Here is a 17768-nt window from a genome sequence, read left to right as displayed (position 1 = left end):
GCAGCGTGTAGGCAGACATGGTGCTGGAGTAGCTGAGAGTCCTACATCTTGCAGGCAACAGGAAGCTGACTGACACACTGGGCACTATCCTGAGGATAGCAAACCTCAAAGCCCGCCCCCACAGCCACACACTTCTTCTAACAAGGTTATACCCACCGCAACAAAGACACAGCTTTTAATAGCGCCACTCCCTGTGGGATTATGGGGGCCATTGTATTCAAACTACCACACCCGACTGGGCCACCTGCCCTGCATATATTTAATCCCAACCATGTGTTAGTGCCGTTGTTTTTTAAGTGTTCAGCATGGGCTGGAATTTACCACAGGCTTACCCTGCTTAGTGTCCGGCAACTCTTCCTGCATTTTTATGACTCAATCTGAAAGCATTCTTTTGGGTAACTTTTAAACGTTCCCCCACTTCTGGAGACGAAGGTCCCATTTAACAAGCACTGAAGGTTCCACTGATACGCATGATTGATTCTTCACCCACATTTTTGCATTCGTTAGAGCCCACCATGAACCAGTCCTAGTGGTTCATCTGTAATCACAGCACTTGGGAGGCTGAGGGAAGAGCATTGCAAGTTCAAGGTCAGACCATATCTCAGAGCAAAAACAGAGAAGCAAAACTTACTGTGCACTTGCAGTTTTGCCTCCTGGGTTTGTATATACATCGCCCAAGGAGGCAGCCCAAGGCTGGTTGTTTTCTGATATTAAAGAGACTGGCCCTTCTGGATTCTCACCACTGCTGTGAATCTCTGCCTGGCCAGTCTAGACACTAAGGCCTGAGACGCTGCTTCTGCCCCCAGAGACAATGCTTGCTTCTGTAATAACGGATACCATTGCTTCTTGGTAGCTCATGTGCCGCGCTCCCACACCTGTTTTTAAATCCACCAATGAACAAACTGAAAGACGTTTTCTTAGGCCACGTACAGGAGATGCCTGCGAGTCTTCCCATGGTCCCTGGATCCTGTTCAGTGTCCTTGGCCACCTGGGAGAGCTGATCTCAGGCTCCAGGTGTCCTGCTCCGCTGGCCACCACTTAGCCCACACACAGCCTCCCTAACAGCTTCAGTCTCCTGTGTTCTCCATCGCATATGGCACTGTGTGGCTGTCCTTGCTTGTGTTGTTTCAGGGGAACACGCTTGCCCCTATGTCCCTTTCTTAGGCCAGTATGCTATTCCTACCCCAGGGTTGTTAGCTCTAAATGCTCAGCAAGGCAGAACTAGTCTCCGCATCCTCTTGGATGTCACTTGTGTCGAAGGGCCCATTCTCTGCAGTCACTGTTGTCACCCCGCTGTTAAATAGGATGCACAGGCAGTGTTCAGCCTGCCAGAGGCCACACAAACAGTCCCCCCAGGGCCGGGTGAGGGCTTTTGACAATGTGACAAAGAAAGCTCCAGCCCATAGTTTATCCTAAATGTGATAATTTTTAAATCCAAATTTAAAAAATGTGAATGCTAATAAATTATTGAAGGGTAATTAATAGAGCAGAAGGGATATAACATGGTGTTTAATCACTGGGGAGTAATAACTATGCCTGTTGGGGTATATCTGCCCAGAGAATTCTTAGCAGATATCTGCGTCAGATTCTAGACACAAGCTGGGTGCATGGGAAATGTGTGTGTTATATATGTGTGGGGGGGGGGTAGGTGTGTATGTATGTATGTATGTATGTATGTATGTATGTATGTATATTCTCCACTCTACTTCTCTATGCTGGCTGAAACCCCCATTCTGTCTTTCTCTTAGCTTCAAAAAAGGCCTTACTAGGCAAAGCTCAGCTCTACATAACGGTCAACCAGGTCCCACAGGACATGTCCTGTCAGGTGCGACCCCACAGTGGTATGGAGGCCCATACCGTCTTCAGTGTCTTCTGCATGTCAGGGAAACCGGTATGTGAGACCCCTTGTCTGTCCTGAGGGGTGCAAGCAACCACAGCTCTTGGAAATCATAGGAATTCTTTGCCTGGAAGGCTGCAGGGCTGAGCCTGCCTTGCATTGTGAGAAAGTCGTTCCTGCCTGAATGGGGGACTTCTCATTAAAAGCAGCCTCCTCATTAGAAGGAGAGGATCCTTGCAGGGCTTTGTCACAAAGTCAGGAGACTCTGTTAACTATGGCCATACAAACGGGGTGGGGGATCAACCTAAGGCATAACTCCATCACCAAGACATGTCTCTGACCCACACTTGCCCACTTTGACCAAGGCTCCCTTTGAAGTCAGATGGCGGCACAGCACAAGGCTGTGAGTTTTCAGTCAGAGTCCTCTGGCTCTGGACACCATCTGACCCGGTCCTGTTCTCCCCACGTTCCTTCTCAGAAACCTGCCCTTGTGCATAGAGAAGAGGTTGTGACCCACAGGTTGCAAACCGCTCAGATAGGGGATCCAAAGAGAGGAGAGCTAGCTGACCCAAGGGCAGAATATGAGAAGCCCTACAGCTTAAGAACCGACAAGTCCCACAGCGCCAGGAGGGCTCTTCCATCTGTGTGTACTGAGGGTGATGCCAGTACTGGTCTAGGCTGAAAACACGACCGCCATGGCCATGAGGGCAGAGGTGTGTGGCTTTGATTGGTGATTCCATCCATACTGTGCTCAGTTTCCTGTTTATTTTTGCTCCCACGGATTGGATCATAGGACTTCCATTATGAATTTCGCTACCGGGTAGGAAACACTTCTCCACACACCCTGTACAGCGGACGAGATACCCAGTACTACTTCCTATTGCCAGCTGGTGAGACCTCAAACAATTACAAAGGTAAGCCACAGTGTCAACCATGTGACTCGGTATGCCTACTTATCCCTCCAAACACTGTCTCCTGCCTTCTGAAAACAACGGATTATTAGAGGGGCCTAGAAATTAAAATCATTTATTCACCTCAGTCAATTTAGGCCCTTTACCTGTATTTTTTAATTTAAATTTAATTTAAAATGATAGTAGTTAGTGGAATACATTGGGTGGTTACAATATTATTTTTAGGTATTTAACTTTAATTTCTTTTATTCTTTTTTATCATTTTTATTGCTTTTATTGCACTATACATTTTTCTCTACTCCCCTCCTTTCCTTACCTTTCCCCTTCTACCCTCTCTGGTGAGCCCCACACACTCTCAATTGACTCAGGAGATCTTGTCTTTTTCTCTTTTTTATGTAGATCCATGTATGTCTCTCTTGGGATACTTTTTGTTGTCTAGGTCCTCTGAGATTGTAGATTGTAGGCTGCTTTTTCTTTGCTTTATGTCTAAAAGCCACTTATGAATGAGAACATACTATATTTGTCTTTCTGGGTCTGGGCTACCTCACAAAATATGATGTTTTCTAGATCCACCCATTTGCCTGCAAATTTCAAGATGTCATTGTCTTTTTGTTTTTTATACTGCTGAGTAGTACTCTGTTGTGTAAATGTACCACATTTTCCTTATCCATTCTTCAGTTGAGGGGCATATTCTTTAGTCGAGGGGCATTTAGATTGTTTCCAGGTTCTGGCTATGACAAACACAATGCTGCTATGAACATAGTTGAGCACGTGTCCTTATGGTACGATTGAGCATCATATATATCATATATGATATATATCATATTTCTATATATATTTCTATATATATTTCTATATATATTTCTATATATATATTTCTATATATATATATATATATCGAAAAGTGGTATTGCTAGGTCTTGAGATAAGTTGTTTCCTAATTTTCTGAGAAACTACCATACTGATTTCCAAAGGGGCTGTACCAGTTTTCACTCCCACCAACAATGGAGGAGTGTTCCCTATCCCAACATTCTCTCCAGCATAAGCTGTCATTGGTATTTTTGTTCTTGGCCATTTTTATAGGTATAAGATGGAATCTCAGAGTTATTTTGATTTGCATTTCTCTGATGGCTAAGGATGTTGAACATGTCCTTAAGTGTCTTTCAGCCATTTGAGGTTTGTCTGTTGAGATTTCTCCATTTAGGTCTGTACCCCATTTTTTATTGGATTATTTGTTCTTATGATGTCAAGTTTCTTGAGTTCTTTGTATATTTTGGAGATCAGTATTCTGTGAGATATGGGGTTGGTGAAGATCTTTTCCCATTCTGTAGGGACGTTTTGTCTTGTTGACTGTGTCCTTTGCTTTACAGAAGCTTTTCAGTTTCAGGAGGTCCCATTTATTAACTGTTTCTCTCAGTGTCTGTGCTGCTGGGGTTATATTTAGGAAGTGGTCTCCTGTGCCAATGCGTTCAAGTATACTTCTCACTTTCTATTCTATAAGGTTCAATGTGGCTGACTTTATGTTGAGATCTTTGATCCCATTTGGACTTGAGTTTTATACATGGTGATAGATATAGATTTATTTACATTCTTCTACATGTTGATATCCAGTACCATTTGTTGAATATGCTTTCTTTTTTCTATTTTATATTTTTTTGTTTCTTTGTCAAAAATCAGGTGTTTGTAGATGTATGAATTGATAGCTGGGTCTTCAATTCTGTTCCATTGATCCTCCTGTCTGTTTTTATGCCAATACCACGCTGTTTTCAGTACTGTTGCTCTGTAGTGGAGTTTGATTTGTTCACAATCTTCGGGAAAGTTAGAGCCCAGAATCTGGGCCTCTCAGTGATTAAGATACTTATGTCCTAAGAAGGACTGATATCCAAGTGAAGTCTCCTTTCCAAGTTGGGTCTACTATGCAGATACCCAAGGTTCACATACAAGCTGGTCTTCCTGTGTGGTACACATGACTATACCTGTGGCCATCATCTAAACCCCACCTTCACGAGCTGTTCTTATTACACGTTTGAGTCTTTGTTAATTGAAAGGATTCCTCTGTCCATCAGGATACCATTTCTCGCTAGATACATACAGATGTTTTTATGTAAGCCTCCTTTCAGAATTCTTTAACTTTGCCTGTTAAATCTGCCTCCATCATTTTAACTAGGAACTAGTTAAAATGTGACACTAACACCAGACCATATATTGTGGTCAGGATTACATTCTCTGTGACCCTGTACCCCATTTCAGCACTCCTTACGTTTTTGATGGACAGCGATACTCTGGAGGGCAGAAATAGTCCATGACCTTGTAAATGGATGATGACTTACCTGTCCCCTCCCGCAGCACACAGTGATAGGCTCTGCCTGTCTGCCCTCTGTAACACCCTCTGTCCCCTGCCTGATGAGCACTCACTGACCTTACTTTGGTGTTCAGATCTTGGGTTGGGCTGTGAGGTCTCCCCAGAAGGACAGAAGAATCTTGAGGCCTTTTCTCATACCGTGCCTTATTTTTGAATCCCTGGTAAACAGGCCATTACCATGGGGCAGCACTGATGTCTCAGTGGTTAGGAGCATGTACTGCTCTTGAAGAAGACTTGAATTTGATTCTCAGGACCAGGTCGGGTGGGTGCCTATAGCCCTAGGTCCAGGAAATCCAGCATACTCTTCTGGCCTCCGAGAGCACCTGCTCTCACATGTACACACCCTGACACTCACACACACAAAATTAAAAATAAATCTTTATAAGACAAAAATCTGAAAATTGTAATCAAGTTTGTTTTGTGTTGGCTGTCCACTCCTGGGTATGACCTCAGTGTGGTTCATATACCCAGTGAGACTCTGTCGAACTCATTTTTCCTTTGCAAGCAGTTATCAATCGGCGATAGCTTCTGGGTTCGGGATGGGGGCTCGCGTCCACTCAAGGCTGTAATGTATCTGGCTTAGACCTGTGCAGGCCCTATGCATGCTTCCACAATGATCGTGAGCTCACATGTGCAACAATCCTATTGTGTCTAGAAGGCCTTGTTCTTTTGGTGTCTTCCATCCCCTTTGGCTCTTACATTCTTTCTGCCTCCTCCTCCATAGGGTTCCCTGAGCCCTGAGGGGAGGGATTCGATGCAGACATCCATGTAGTTCCAAAGTCTCTCACTCTCTGCACATTGTTCCATTGTGGTTCTCTGTATTTGTTTCCCTCTACCGCAGGAGGACACATCTCTGTATGGCTGAGCAAGAAATTGATCATTGGATATAGCTTTGTCTGATTTCTTTTTTCTCTTTCTTTCTTTCTTTCTTCCTTCCTTCCTTCCTTCCCTCCTTTCCTTCTTCCTTCCTTTCTTTCTTTTGCCTTTTCTTCAACCTTATATGTCTTTTAATTACATATTATATAATTTTGGGATGGCTGTGTGTTAGAATGTGTATGTTTCTGTCTCTGAATCTATATATGTTTCTTGTGCTTTTTCATTAGCTCCTTTTTTCTGTTTGTTCTGTTCTATTCAAGTTTTTTTTTGTTTTTATGTTTTCTTATTCTTTTCTTCCTTTCTTTATTTTTTTTAGATACCTGTTTGTTTTACAATGAGAGAAAGCAAGAAAGGGTGTGAATTTGGGTGAATGGGGAGGTGGAAAGGATATAAGAGGGGTCAGAGGGTAACTGTAATTAGAATATATTATCTAAAAATCTGTTTTCAACAAAAATAAATCTTTAAAAGCCATTGTTTCTATAGCTCATAGTTTTGCTTGACAAAGATTCTAGTTACAGCTTTGTTGGTACCCTCGGTGTGTATGATGTGGGAAGGAAGACAGTTTGCCTGAGTTTCGCCAGCATCCCCCACCCTGTTATCATTGCACATGCTATTCAGCTGCTGGTGGTGCTTGAAGACACTTCCCCACAGCTAGCGGCTGGGATGACCCTCCTCTGTCATATTCCTTCACAGTCATTGTTTCTACCGAGATCACAGATGGCCAAGGCTCCAAGGTGCAGCCGTGCAGTGCGGAAGTGACTGTGCTACCCCGTTACCAGGGAAATGACTGCCCTGACAAGGACCTGTAAGTAAGAGGGTGCAACAAAGACACCCGACAGCAGAGCTTATATTCCCTGGGAGGTGATAAAGAACTGCTAACAGAACAATAGTAATTGCTCTTCTCTTGCTGGGCAAAAAAACAGGGTTTCCTGGTCACGGCTTGTTTAATACCTCTTGCACAGCCCTGTGCTGCTGCTTCAGGGTCCATGATGCTCTTTCTTTTCTTTCTAAAATTTTTTTAAAATAGTTATTTATTTATTATGTATACAATATTCTGTCTGTGTGTATGCCTGCAGGGCATCAGAGGGCACCAGACCCCATTACAGATGGTTGTGAGCCACCATGTGGTTGCTGGGAATTGAACTCAGGACCTTTGGAAGAGCAGGCAATGCTCTTATCCTCTGAGCCATCTTTCCAGCCCCTCTAAAATGTTTTTAAGATTTATTTTATGTATGCATCTTTAGGAGGGTAGTGGAGGTTGGGGTTTCTCACATGTGTGTAGGTACCTGATGAGCTCCAAATAAGGCATCGAACCCCCTGAAGCTGGGATAGACGTCAGTATGAGTCACTCTACATAGATTCTGGAAAGTGAATTTGGATCTTCTGGAAGAGCAGCAAGCAGTCTTAACCACTGAGCCATCTCTCCAGCCCCTTAAACAGTTTAACTGAGGTGTTATTTAAGCATGATATAGCTGTCCGATGGAAATTGCTCGCACTCACAGAGCACTGTGGCCTTTAGCGTGGTCTAGTTTAGGAACATTTGGTTATCACAACATCTTTGTACCAAACAGTAGTAACTCCCGAATCACCAACCCCAACGCCTATTTCCAAATCCCCAAAGTCAAAATCTTTGTGTCTAAAAATTTGCAGATTCTAGAAATTTCGGGGCAACAGAATAATGAGAATAAGCTCTCGAGTGTTCCTCTTCATTTCACATATGAATATTGCTGAATTTCATCCATGATTCAGCACAAATCAGTACCTCGTTTTTAATGACTCAATAATATTTATTGTATTGCCTCAATTTCTTTACTCGTTGACATTGCCTAGTTTTGTCTGTAAGTCAGGTTATGCTGAAGATTCTTTTACAAGCTTTGGTGTGGGTGAACATTTTCATTTCTCCAGGGAAGAACTGCTGGGTCATAGGATACCTCTTGCTTAGCACCTCTCCAGACAGGCCGCACCACTTGGTATTCCTACCAGCACTGGCAGAGGAGAGTGATTTTCCTCCGTGCTGAGTATGCTGGGCTTAGTTTTTGTGTCCACTCAATAAAAGCTGAAGTCATCTGGGAAGATGAAGCCTTGAGAGAATGTCTCCATCAGACTGACCTCTAGACAAGCCTGTGGGACATTCTCATGTTTAATGATTGACTACTGTACTGTGTGCCCCCACCACACCCTGGGCAGGTGCTCTTGGGTTATATAAGAAAGCAGACTGAGCAAGTGATGGGGAACAAGCCAGTGAACAGTGTTCTTCCTGGGCCTCTGCTTTAGTTCCTGCTTTCAGCTTCCTGCCTTGAGTTTCCTCCAGAACAGACTGTGACGTGGAAGTTATCAGGTGAAAGAAACCTTTTCCTCCCCGAGTTGTTTTTAGTTAGTGTTTTATCACAGCAACAGAAAGCAAACTGGGACAAGCCATAAATGCTGAGATGCATTTATTGATTCTCATGTCGCGCCATGGCTCATAGATGTTGGTCAGAAGACAACTTTGGAGAACTCGTTCTTTCCGCCTCTGTCTAGGTCCTGAGGCTCAAACTCAGGTTGTCAGGTTTGCCTAGAAAATATCTTTACCTGCTGCTGAGCCATCTCTCTGGCCCCAAAATTATTGTGTGAACATTTTAAAAATTGATTCTTTGGGGGCTACAGAGATGGCTCAGCAGTTAAGAGCAGTTGTAGCTCTTGCAAAGGACTGGGGTTTTATTTCCCGCACCCACATGCTGGCTCACAACCACCTACAACTCTAGGTACAAGTCATCTAATGCCCTTTTCTGACTTCCAAAAGTACCTGGCAATAGATGGTACATAGACTCACACTCAGGCAAAATACTTCTATGCATAAAATAAGTAATAAATAAATTTTATTATTTAATATATTCATATGTAATATGTTTGACCACCTTCATCTTGAGTCTTATATACCTTGCTGATCTCCTGTTGTTCTGTCCATTACTGATAGCATCATTACCTTTGAAGTCCTTTCTGTCTCTCCCGTGCCATCAGGTTTTGTTCTCTTCGTAGATTCCCTATGTATTCATAACAATTTTGTACAGTTCTACAATGTTATATATTTGGGCAATTGTGAGCACATTCATAGTGTGATAATGCCGCCTCTGTTTGGCAATGCACTGTGAACATGTCTACATTAGATTTTTACGTTCTTAAATGATTTTCTTTGTTTCTGAAATTTTTATACTGTATACAATAAAATATGATTATCTCTGACCCAACTTCCCCCTCCAGTTTACTCTATATGTACCCTACTTCACATTTTTCTTTTTTTTAACAATCCACCAAGTATAGTTAGTATGGCTTATGGAAGCGGGACTGACCATTGGAGCATGGAAATCCTATGAGTGGCCATATCCTCAAAAAATAATAATTCTCCTTCCCCAGCAACCACCCACTGCCAACAGATCCCTAGCAAGAGGTAGAGTAATCAGAGTTTTGTTTCCCACCTGCCTGTTCCCAGATAACTACTCAGAGGCTTAATATTAATTATAAATGTTTGGCTGATGGCTCAGGCTTATTACTAGTTCTTACATTTAAATTAACCTATTTATATTAATCTATGTATTGCCACGTGGCCGTGGTGTTATCTCATTTTCTGCATGTCTTGTTTCCTCCGTGGCTGGCTGGTGTCTCTCAGACTCCACCCTTCCTCTCCTCTATCTTTGCTTGGGTTTCTCTGCTGGCTCTATCCTGCCTTGCCATAGGCCAAAGCAGCTTTATCTATCAACCAATGAGAGCAACACATATTCACAGTGTACAGGGTAAAGCTGAGATCATCTACCCTATCTATGCTGGGACTGTACTTGGCTTGATCTTGTGTTGGTCTTGTGCAGGCAGCCACAGCTGCTGTGAGTTCATGATTGTTATAGCACACCATATTCAGAATACAGCATGTCACAGCTCTCCTCCCCATCCTCCAGCTAATTCCTCTCCCGCCATGTCCTAAGCCTTGATGGTGATGTGTTCACAGATGAGGACTGAGCACTCGCTTCCTTATTCTTGACTCTTTGACCAATTATGTATTTATAACTTTTACCTTTCTAATGGGTTGGCCCATTTTATGATCAAAAAATGTTTCTCTGGATCATTAAAATTTGATCCCCACTTCTTTTATTTTTAGCCTAATACAGGTGTAAACATTCTAGGTGCTTTAAGGTATCTGTCTGAATGGATGCCTAGCTGTTATAGATTGAACCATAGCACTTTATAGACATCACCTCCTGCAATGGATTTGTTGTTAAAGAATGTATTATTTGTGAACTTGCTATCCAGCATGTCTACAAATCTATCTTCATTTTCTTCCTATTCTTTTCTGCTTGTTGTTCATTATCTCTATTGTTTGGTCCCCAAATTCACAGCTGCTTTTCTCAAAATTTGCTTTCAAACACTGCAGTGAATTTTCATTATTGTTAATACACACATAGCTCCAGAAATTCCATTTGATTTATAGCTTTTCTTCATTGCTAGTCTACAATTGATTAGTCACTATAATACTTTATTTAATCTTCAAGATTAGCTTTCTTTAGTTCTTTGAACATATTTATGATTCCTGTTTTGAAGTCTTTGGTCAACCCATCATTTGGGTTTTCTCACAGGAAGTCCTATTGTCTATTATCTTTCCTGAGTTTGGGTTGGACTTTAAGCTTGCTTGCTGTCTAAAAAGATTTTATTGAAAACTGGACCTTTTGTCTGATATATTCTGCCTCTCTGGGTATGAGCTCAGCTTTCTAAGGCTTCCTGTGGCTGCTTTTGTTTCCTTGATGTTTTATTTGTGCGTTTATTGACTGTAGGAGATTAAATCTGTGAGACAGATTTTCCCTAATTGTGCAATCTGTGCTGGTTCTTCTCAGACTCATTTCTGTGTTTTCTCTTTCGCCTGCCTTCCTGCAGTCCTTAGCCAACATGTCATACTGTTTGGTATGTGATTCATTGCTCTCCAAGCATTTTATTTAGTTCGACATTGTTTTACCTTTGAACATTTGGGCTGAGTTATTCAAGTAAATAATGTTTTGCAGTCATATGGCAAAGACAGTGTACAGCAAGAGCTGAAAAAGGTGATGGCTCCATGCACGGAGCTCTAAGACATGATGTTGCCTTTTCCATTCATAAATAACTTTATTATTCCATTCATAAATAATTGAATGCCAAGTTACTAAAATCTGAAGTCATAGACTTGGCGATTTTACCTGGAGCCGCAAATATGCCGTGCGTTTCCGCTCTAATCTGGGTCTGCGCACAATGAGCTCTCAGTGGTTAGGCTGCCTGTACTTTTTCAGCTTGCTCTAGCCACTGTGTCTTTGGCTCTAAGCCACATTCCTTTATGTATCATGATGGTTGTATATTGGTATCTGTTTGACATATTGTGTTTTTTCTGTTCTAATCAAAGAAGTGCTACTAGTATTTTGGCTTTGTGTCTAATTGTGTTTCAAGTTGCCCCGATACAAACCACCTCTTTTTCATGTTATTCTCTTTGGGTTCAGACCCACTCAAGGACAAACCCCATTCCCCCTTTGGCAGAGTAAAGTTTTACAATGCCGTCAAACCATCGCCACCGTTCTGTTCCTTCAGATACGACTCCACCCTGGACACCCTGTCTTCTCTCCAGCTGGTGGGAAGTTACACGGAAGTCAGGAACTACATCGCTATGACCACTGTGATCCTGAGCCGTTTGTATGTGGAGAGCAGAAACACATCCACCTGTAGCCTATGGTCACAGATACAGGACGTATTGATTTCTTCAGCATGCAGAGTTCCTTTAACGGACCAGGTATATCCCTGAGCAGGGTAGTGCAGTGTCTGTAAAACCTAAACAGCAATTGTGCTCTGAGAGCAGCCTCCTCAGTAAGGACTCCTGCGCCTACCACCCGGGCAGGAAAGGAGACCAGGCACAGAGCCTGCTAGGCTCCTGGGAATGCCTCTGCTTCAGAACGGAGGCAGTGATACAAGGTGATTATTGCTATGGCGATAATTCTCCCACTGTATCTATGAATAAAAACCTTTATAAATCTGATGTTTTATTCTGTTAGCAACCATCAGTCAAAGGATAAGGTCAAAATTGTATGCAATTTCTTTTTTGTAAACATCAATGTTTTTAAGTTTGTAAAGATTTATTGCATGTGTATGGTGTGTGTGTGTGTGTGTGTGTGTGTATACCTGGTGCTCATGGAAGCAGCTCTGCTTTACAATGGCCACTCGGGAACATTCAAGCCTACACACAGCAGGCCTTGCTTCGTTAGAATTACAGGATACTCTGCTAGACCTGATCATTTTCCTTATGCTGACCTTCCCCTGCCCCTTCCTCTAAGCTCCTTTTAGTCCTGTCCCTTTATTTCAGCTTCTGTTGTGTCAGTTTCCTACTGGCGATGCTGGCCAGGGACACATCAGAGTCATGCTGGACTAGAAGGAAACATTGAGGCCAAGGTCATAATCTCGCTACAAAAGGGCTGGCCTCTAGGGAGGATTTTCATAGAAAAACACAATATGTGCTCCATTTCTTTATAATCAAGCTATATTTGTTTTTTTAATTATTTTTATTGAGCTATATATTTTTCTCTGCTCCCTACCCTCCGTCCCTCTTCATCTTCAACCCTCTCCCATGGTCCCCATGCTCCCAATTTATTCAGATCTTGTCTTTTTATACTTCCCGTGTAGATTAGATCCATGTATGTGTCTCTTAGGGTCCTCTTTGTTGTCTAGATCCTCTGATATTGAGAATTGTAGGCTAGTTTTTCTTTGCTTTATGTCTAAAAGCCACTTATAAGTGAGTACATATCATATTTATCTTTCTGGGTCTGGATTACTTTCAATCAATATGATATTTTCTAGATATATCCATTTGCCTGCAAATTTTAAGATGTCATTTTTTTCTACTGTCTACTACTTCATTGTGCAAATGGACCACATTTTCCTTATCCATTCTTCAGTTGAGGGGCATTTAGTTTGTTTCCAAGTTCTGGTGACTACAAGCAATACTGCTATGAACATAGTTGAGCACATATCCTTGTGGTATAATTCAGCATCCTCTAAGTATATGCCCAAAAGTGATATTGCTGGTCTTGAGATAGGTTGTTTCCTAATTTTCTGAGAAATTTCCATACTGATATCCAACGTGTCTGTACCAGTTTGCACTCCTACCAGCAATGCAATAGTGTTCCCTTTACCCCACATCCTCTCCAGAATAAGTTGTCATCAGTGTTTTTGGTCTCAGGAGGACTAGAAGGCAGGAAATCATCAAATTGAGAGCCAAAATCAAGAAAGCAGAAACAAAGAGAACAATACAAAGAATCAATAAGCAAGCTATATTTGAAATAATATGATTTCTTTATAGTTTGTTGACTTGTTTCCGCTTTTTAGGAAGCAATGGTGGACTCTATTCATATACTGAGAGACCTCATAAGCTTCCCTAATAAGGTAAGCACTATTTTTTTATTGATTTTTATTGAGCTCTACATTTTTCTCTCCTCCCCTTCCCTTCCCGCTTCAACCCTCCCCAAAGGTCCCCATGCTCACAGTTTACTCAGGAGATCTGGTAAGCACTATTTCTCTCTTGGTATATTTTCCTGGAATTATCACAATCATAAAGGCCATGATCAAGACTTGATAAATATATGATTCAAAATTTTATTTTGACATTGAGATTAAAGATAGAACTTTCTCCTAAATATTTCTTCTAACAGTATTTTCCATCTCAAGCCATGCCTGAGGACCTTTCCTTCATGCAGAATTAGAAGTTCAAAGGAGTAACAAGTGCCTTCCATAGTATGAATCACGTTGGTGGGCAGATTGTTCTTTATTACTAACGTGTGGTATTGAATTTTCTCATGGCCATGCCTACTTGTTTTCTCAAATCTTCAGCATTCTCCAGAGTCCCTCAATAGGTGTTTTCACTCTGCTGTTCTTCGAGAAATGACAGAATAACTCATGGCAGTTTCTCATTGTCACTGGTCAGCAAATTTTACTGCAATTACATCTGTCTTCACGCCCTGTCACTAGGAAACAAAAATCCAGGCTCCCAGCAAATATCCTCCTTCCTTCTGTGCTCAGGAACCTACCTACCATCACCCTGTGTGGCCTCATGTGTGACTGCTGTCCCTGGGGTTGGAGCATGTTCAACCTAAGCAGCTGTTCCAGCTCTATCATACTGTCCTCCAGGGTTTGTCTCCAGGTTGCCCATGCTCGGCTACTTCCTTTATTCCTCTTCTAGATGATGCCAAGGAATGTCATAACTCCCACTTAATTCTTTAAATACCCATATGCGAATGTCCACCCTCTTCTAGCAGCCCTCGTTTCTAGGCACTTCTTTCCAGTGGAGCATTGAGGTAGCACCTGGGTTTGCAGCGTTCATGCCTGTTGTCTGCCCTGCAGCTTTACCCATAGCAATGGCTTTGCATACTTGTTAGTGCTGAAGCTAAAAGATCCCTCAACTCTACCAGAAAGCTCTTCTCAGCCTTTTTTATTTTCCTTCATAGGAGATGCATGAGGGTGCGGTTCATCCCTTGGCCTTGTGGCTCGGGTTTTGGTTGCCGTCCCTGGTTCTCCAGTTCCTTCCTCCCTGTCATGCTGACATCATAAGCGTTTCAGCAGGGAGCCACTGGGACCTCTTCTCCGATACTCTCTCCAGATGACCTGTTCTAGTCTATTAGTCTTAAATCGATGTGACTATATCAGACTGTGCATTCCACATCCTCTGCCCAGCCTTCTCTCGTGGGCTGTAAATCAGTCTCACGTTTCCAAGTTCAGAGCCACTCCATTTTCTTCCTGCTTCCTTTGGCTCAAGGTGGGACCCAGAGTCTGCTACCCAGAGTCAAGTCAAAACACGCATGGTCACCTGAGCATCCTTTGATTTCTGAGTCCATCAAGTGCAACTAAACTAGTCAGTTCTTCCTTTAAAAGGCTGCAACTAGAATCTCCCTGTCTCTTCCATCTCTACTGCGCCGCACTAACCTATATGCTGACCATCTTTTTATCCAGGCTGTGTGTCTCGCTCATTACACTCTCTGCTTCCTTTCTGACACCTTTATAACATTTGCTACAGTCAGCAATCAGAGCGTTATTGTGGAAAAGCCTAAATCAATTAGTCACGTCCCCTCTCTTATTACCATTCTACAGCTGTGTGTTCACATTCAGGGACACACAAACAGCTCACCATAGCCTGCATGCTTTGGCTGCTTCTGATCTTCACCTTCATCACCTGGGCCCTTCAACCAGTCACACTTCTTAATTCTGGCCCATAACTTGTCCTATCGCGCCCTGCCTTTGGCTCAGCAGAGAATTGAGAACAATCCATAGACACTCAGCCCAAGTGCTTCCCTTGCACCCTCTTTTCTTATTGCCTGGGCTCCCTCCTTTGGTAGTTGTGTACTTAGCAGCTGTCTTGCACATTTCTTTAGGGCTCTTCTTTCTCTCACTGGAGTGTGGGTGCCATGACAACAGAGAGGCAGAGTAGAATGAGTGAGAGACACTGTGGCCTTGCCGTCTATTTCCTATTCTTCCTCCTATGTATCTTCTTCATCTTTAATGAGGAGGCCAAATCGGAAGGCTGACCACACACTCCTCTTTGCTTACAGATCTGCCTTCATAAAACACATCCACTCATGTCCCGTGAAACTCAATATGCCTGTGGCTCTCTACATTATAGAGAGGGTTGAGATTCTTCACATGGCACACAGCTCAGTATCTCTGTGTCTCCCTTTGCAAGCCATCTCTTCTACGATCTGTCACTTTAGGTTTTTCTCATGTTCCTGAAGTAATAAGTTTTCTCTTAACCTGAAACAGGTTTCTTCCTGCTTGCTGCTCCTTCGAAAAACTCGTTTCTTATCAAAGATGGTTTCAAATTCCATAACCTCTATGAAGCCCTCAGGGTTCTGATGACAGAGTCGTCTGACTCCACATAAACATAGCACTTGAACTGGGATTTGGGGCCACATCTGCCTTCTAACTCCTTCTCCCAGGGTGCAAGCTGTGCTAAAGTAATGTTAGCTGCTATAACAAAAAGCCCTGGTGTCCGAGTGACTGAACACAGAGAAGGTGTCTTCTGAGTGATCCTTCCATGGAGACACAATCACACCCTCCTTATTCTCATGCATCTGACATCTCCACTCTATGGCTCCCCAGTTCAGGGGAGAAGAATACAGTTAAGGTGTGCCACCTGTCATTGATGTCACTCTAAGTGACAAGCCTAATCCCACACGTTTTCTTGACTGTTGCACACGTGGCCTCAGCTGGACTCCAGGACCTGGACTATGGAGTTTTTGCCCAGACATGACTTCTCAGAAGGCTCAGGAGGGTGACATGGTACAGATCAACCCATGCCTCTCCACAATCCTGTCGTGCGTCTCCCAGAAATGAAGCTGAACACTACTGCCATTTCTGAAGTAACCATTCCTGATATTTTTGCTTGTTTGTTTATAAATTGTGCAGCGCAAAATTGAGCATAATGCTCTTATATGTTTAAATGGATGACAGTTCTTTATTTAAAACCCTATTTTGATTTAGGTCTGGAAGTAGTTTAAATGCTCTTCCAGGGCTGAGGGAATGTCTCAACCAGTCAAGTGCTTCCTGCACAGGCATGGAACCCGAGTTTATGTCCCCAACAACTGTGTAAAAAGCTCAGCACAGGAGCTCATACCTATAATCCCAGAACTAGGGATACAGAAACCAGGAGAGGCCTGGTCCTCGCTGGTCAGCTAGTCTAGCAAACTGGTAAGTTCCATGTTCCTTATCTCAATAAATAAATAAAAAAATACATACATACATACATACATACAGACATAGATGGAGAGTGACTGAGAAAGACACCTATCATTGATATCCAGAGTTCTTCCATATGCATGTATACACACACACACACCAAAATAAAAAAATGTATTTGTACACATAAACACAAATAAATTTCAAAAATAAATTAACTTCCAGACTAGCTTACTTTTGCACTTTGGGGGAGAATTTCATTTTCGAAGCTATTTCTAAGCCACTGCTCACTATTGATTAAAACATGTGACTGCCAGAAAACAGAATCTGCTCATCCCACCACACATATTTCTATAACAGTTGCTAGAAGCTGCTAAAGACCAAAGAAGGAAATGTTTAATCCTTGTCTTGTAGACACTGATCAATGAAATTAATGTAGAAAGACATCCTTTAAAAAACAGAAAAGAAGTATGTTAGCTTGGCATGGTGGCCTTTACTTCCAGCACTCGGAGGCAGAGGCAGGTCAATCTTTGTGAGCTCAAAGCCAGCCTGGTCTACAGAGCAAGTTTCAGGGCAGCCAAGGCTAAACAGAGAAACCCTGTCTCAAAATCAAAAAGCCCTGCTAACAACCCTGTCATTAGGAAAGGGGTACAAGCCCTTTGCAACACAGACAACTGATCAGTTAACTCCAGTAGATGTGAGGAGCTGTTAGCTTGCAAAATGAGGACGATAGAATTGCGGCTCTTGACGGTAGCATGGGGAGCACGCTTTCAGAATAAGTCCTTCTCTATCAGTTCACAGAGTGAAGTATTCAGAGATAAAAACAATATCTGAGATTTCCCATTATAAAAAAGAACCTAAGAGGGAATGCAAGAACAAATGTTGCTTGGAGGAGAAAGGGGCTCATGAGTATGCACAGCCCTGTGGACAGCTGATGGCTTCTGGGAAAGAGTCAGATTTCTTTCTTTCTTTTTTTTAATTTATTTATTTCTTTATTAATTAATTAAAGATTTCTGTCTCTTCCCCACCACCGCCTCCCCTTTCCCTACCCCTCCCCCAATCAAGTCCCCCTCCCTCGTCAGCC

The 17768-nt window shown here is 42.6% G+C and overlaps 1 protein-coding gene across 1 annotated transcript in view; it reads left to right on the top strand.

Moving 5' to 3' along the window:
* Window positions 1–17768, top strand: part of Pkd1l1 (polycystin 1 like 1, transient receptor potential channel interacting) — a 109229-nt gene that overhangs the window by 31761 nt on the left and 59700 nt on the right. Inside the window, exons 18-22 of the mRNA XM_050141092.1 lie at window positions 1749–1891; window positions 2631–2751; window positions 6680–6791; window positions 11564–11762; window positions 13349–13405. Of these exons, the coding sequence (XP_049997049.1) occupies window positions 1749–1891; window positions 2631–2751; window positions 6680–6791; window positions 11564–11762; window positions 13349–13405 (632 nt within the window). The remainder of the gene's footprint in view (window positions 1–1748; window positions 1892–2630; window positions 2752–6679; window positions 6792–11563; window positions 11763–13348; window positions 13406–17768) is intronic.

The sequence above is a fragment of the Alexandromys fortis genome, unplaced genomic scaffold (genome assembly GCF_014885135.2).
Source record: "Alexandromys fortis isolate MF-2015 unplaced genomic scaffold, M_Fortis_MF-2015_v1.1 scaffold_7, whole genome shotgun sequence".
Lineage (NCBI taxonomy): Eukaryota > Metazoa > Chordata > Mammalia > Rodentia > Cricetidae > Alexandromys > Alexandromys fortis.
Note: the sequence above shows the minus strand (reverse complement) of the source record. Positions and strands in the feature narration are given on the sequence as shown.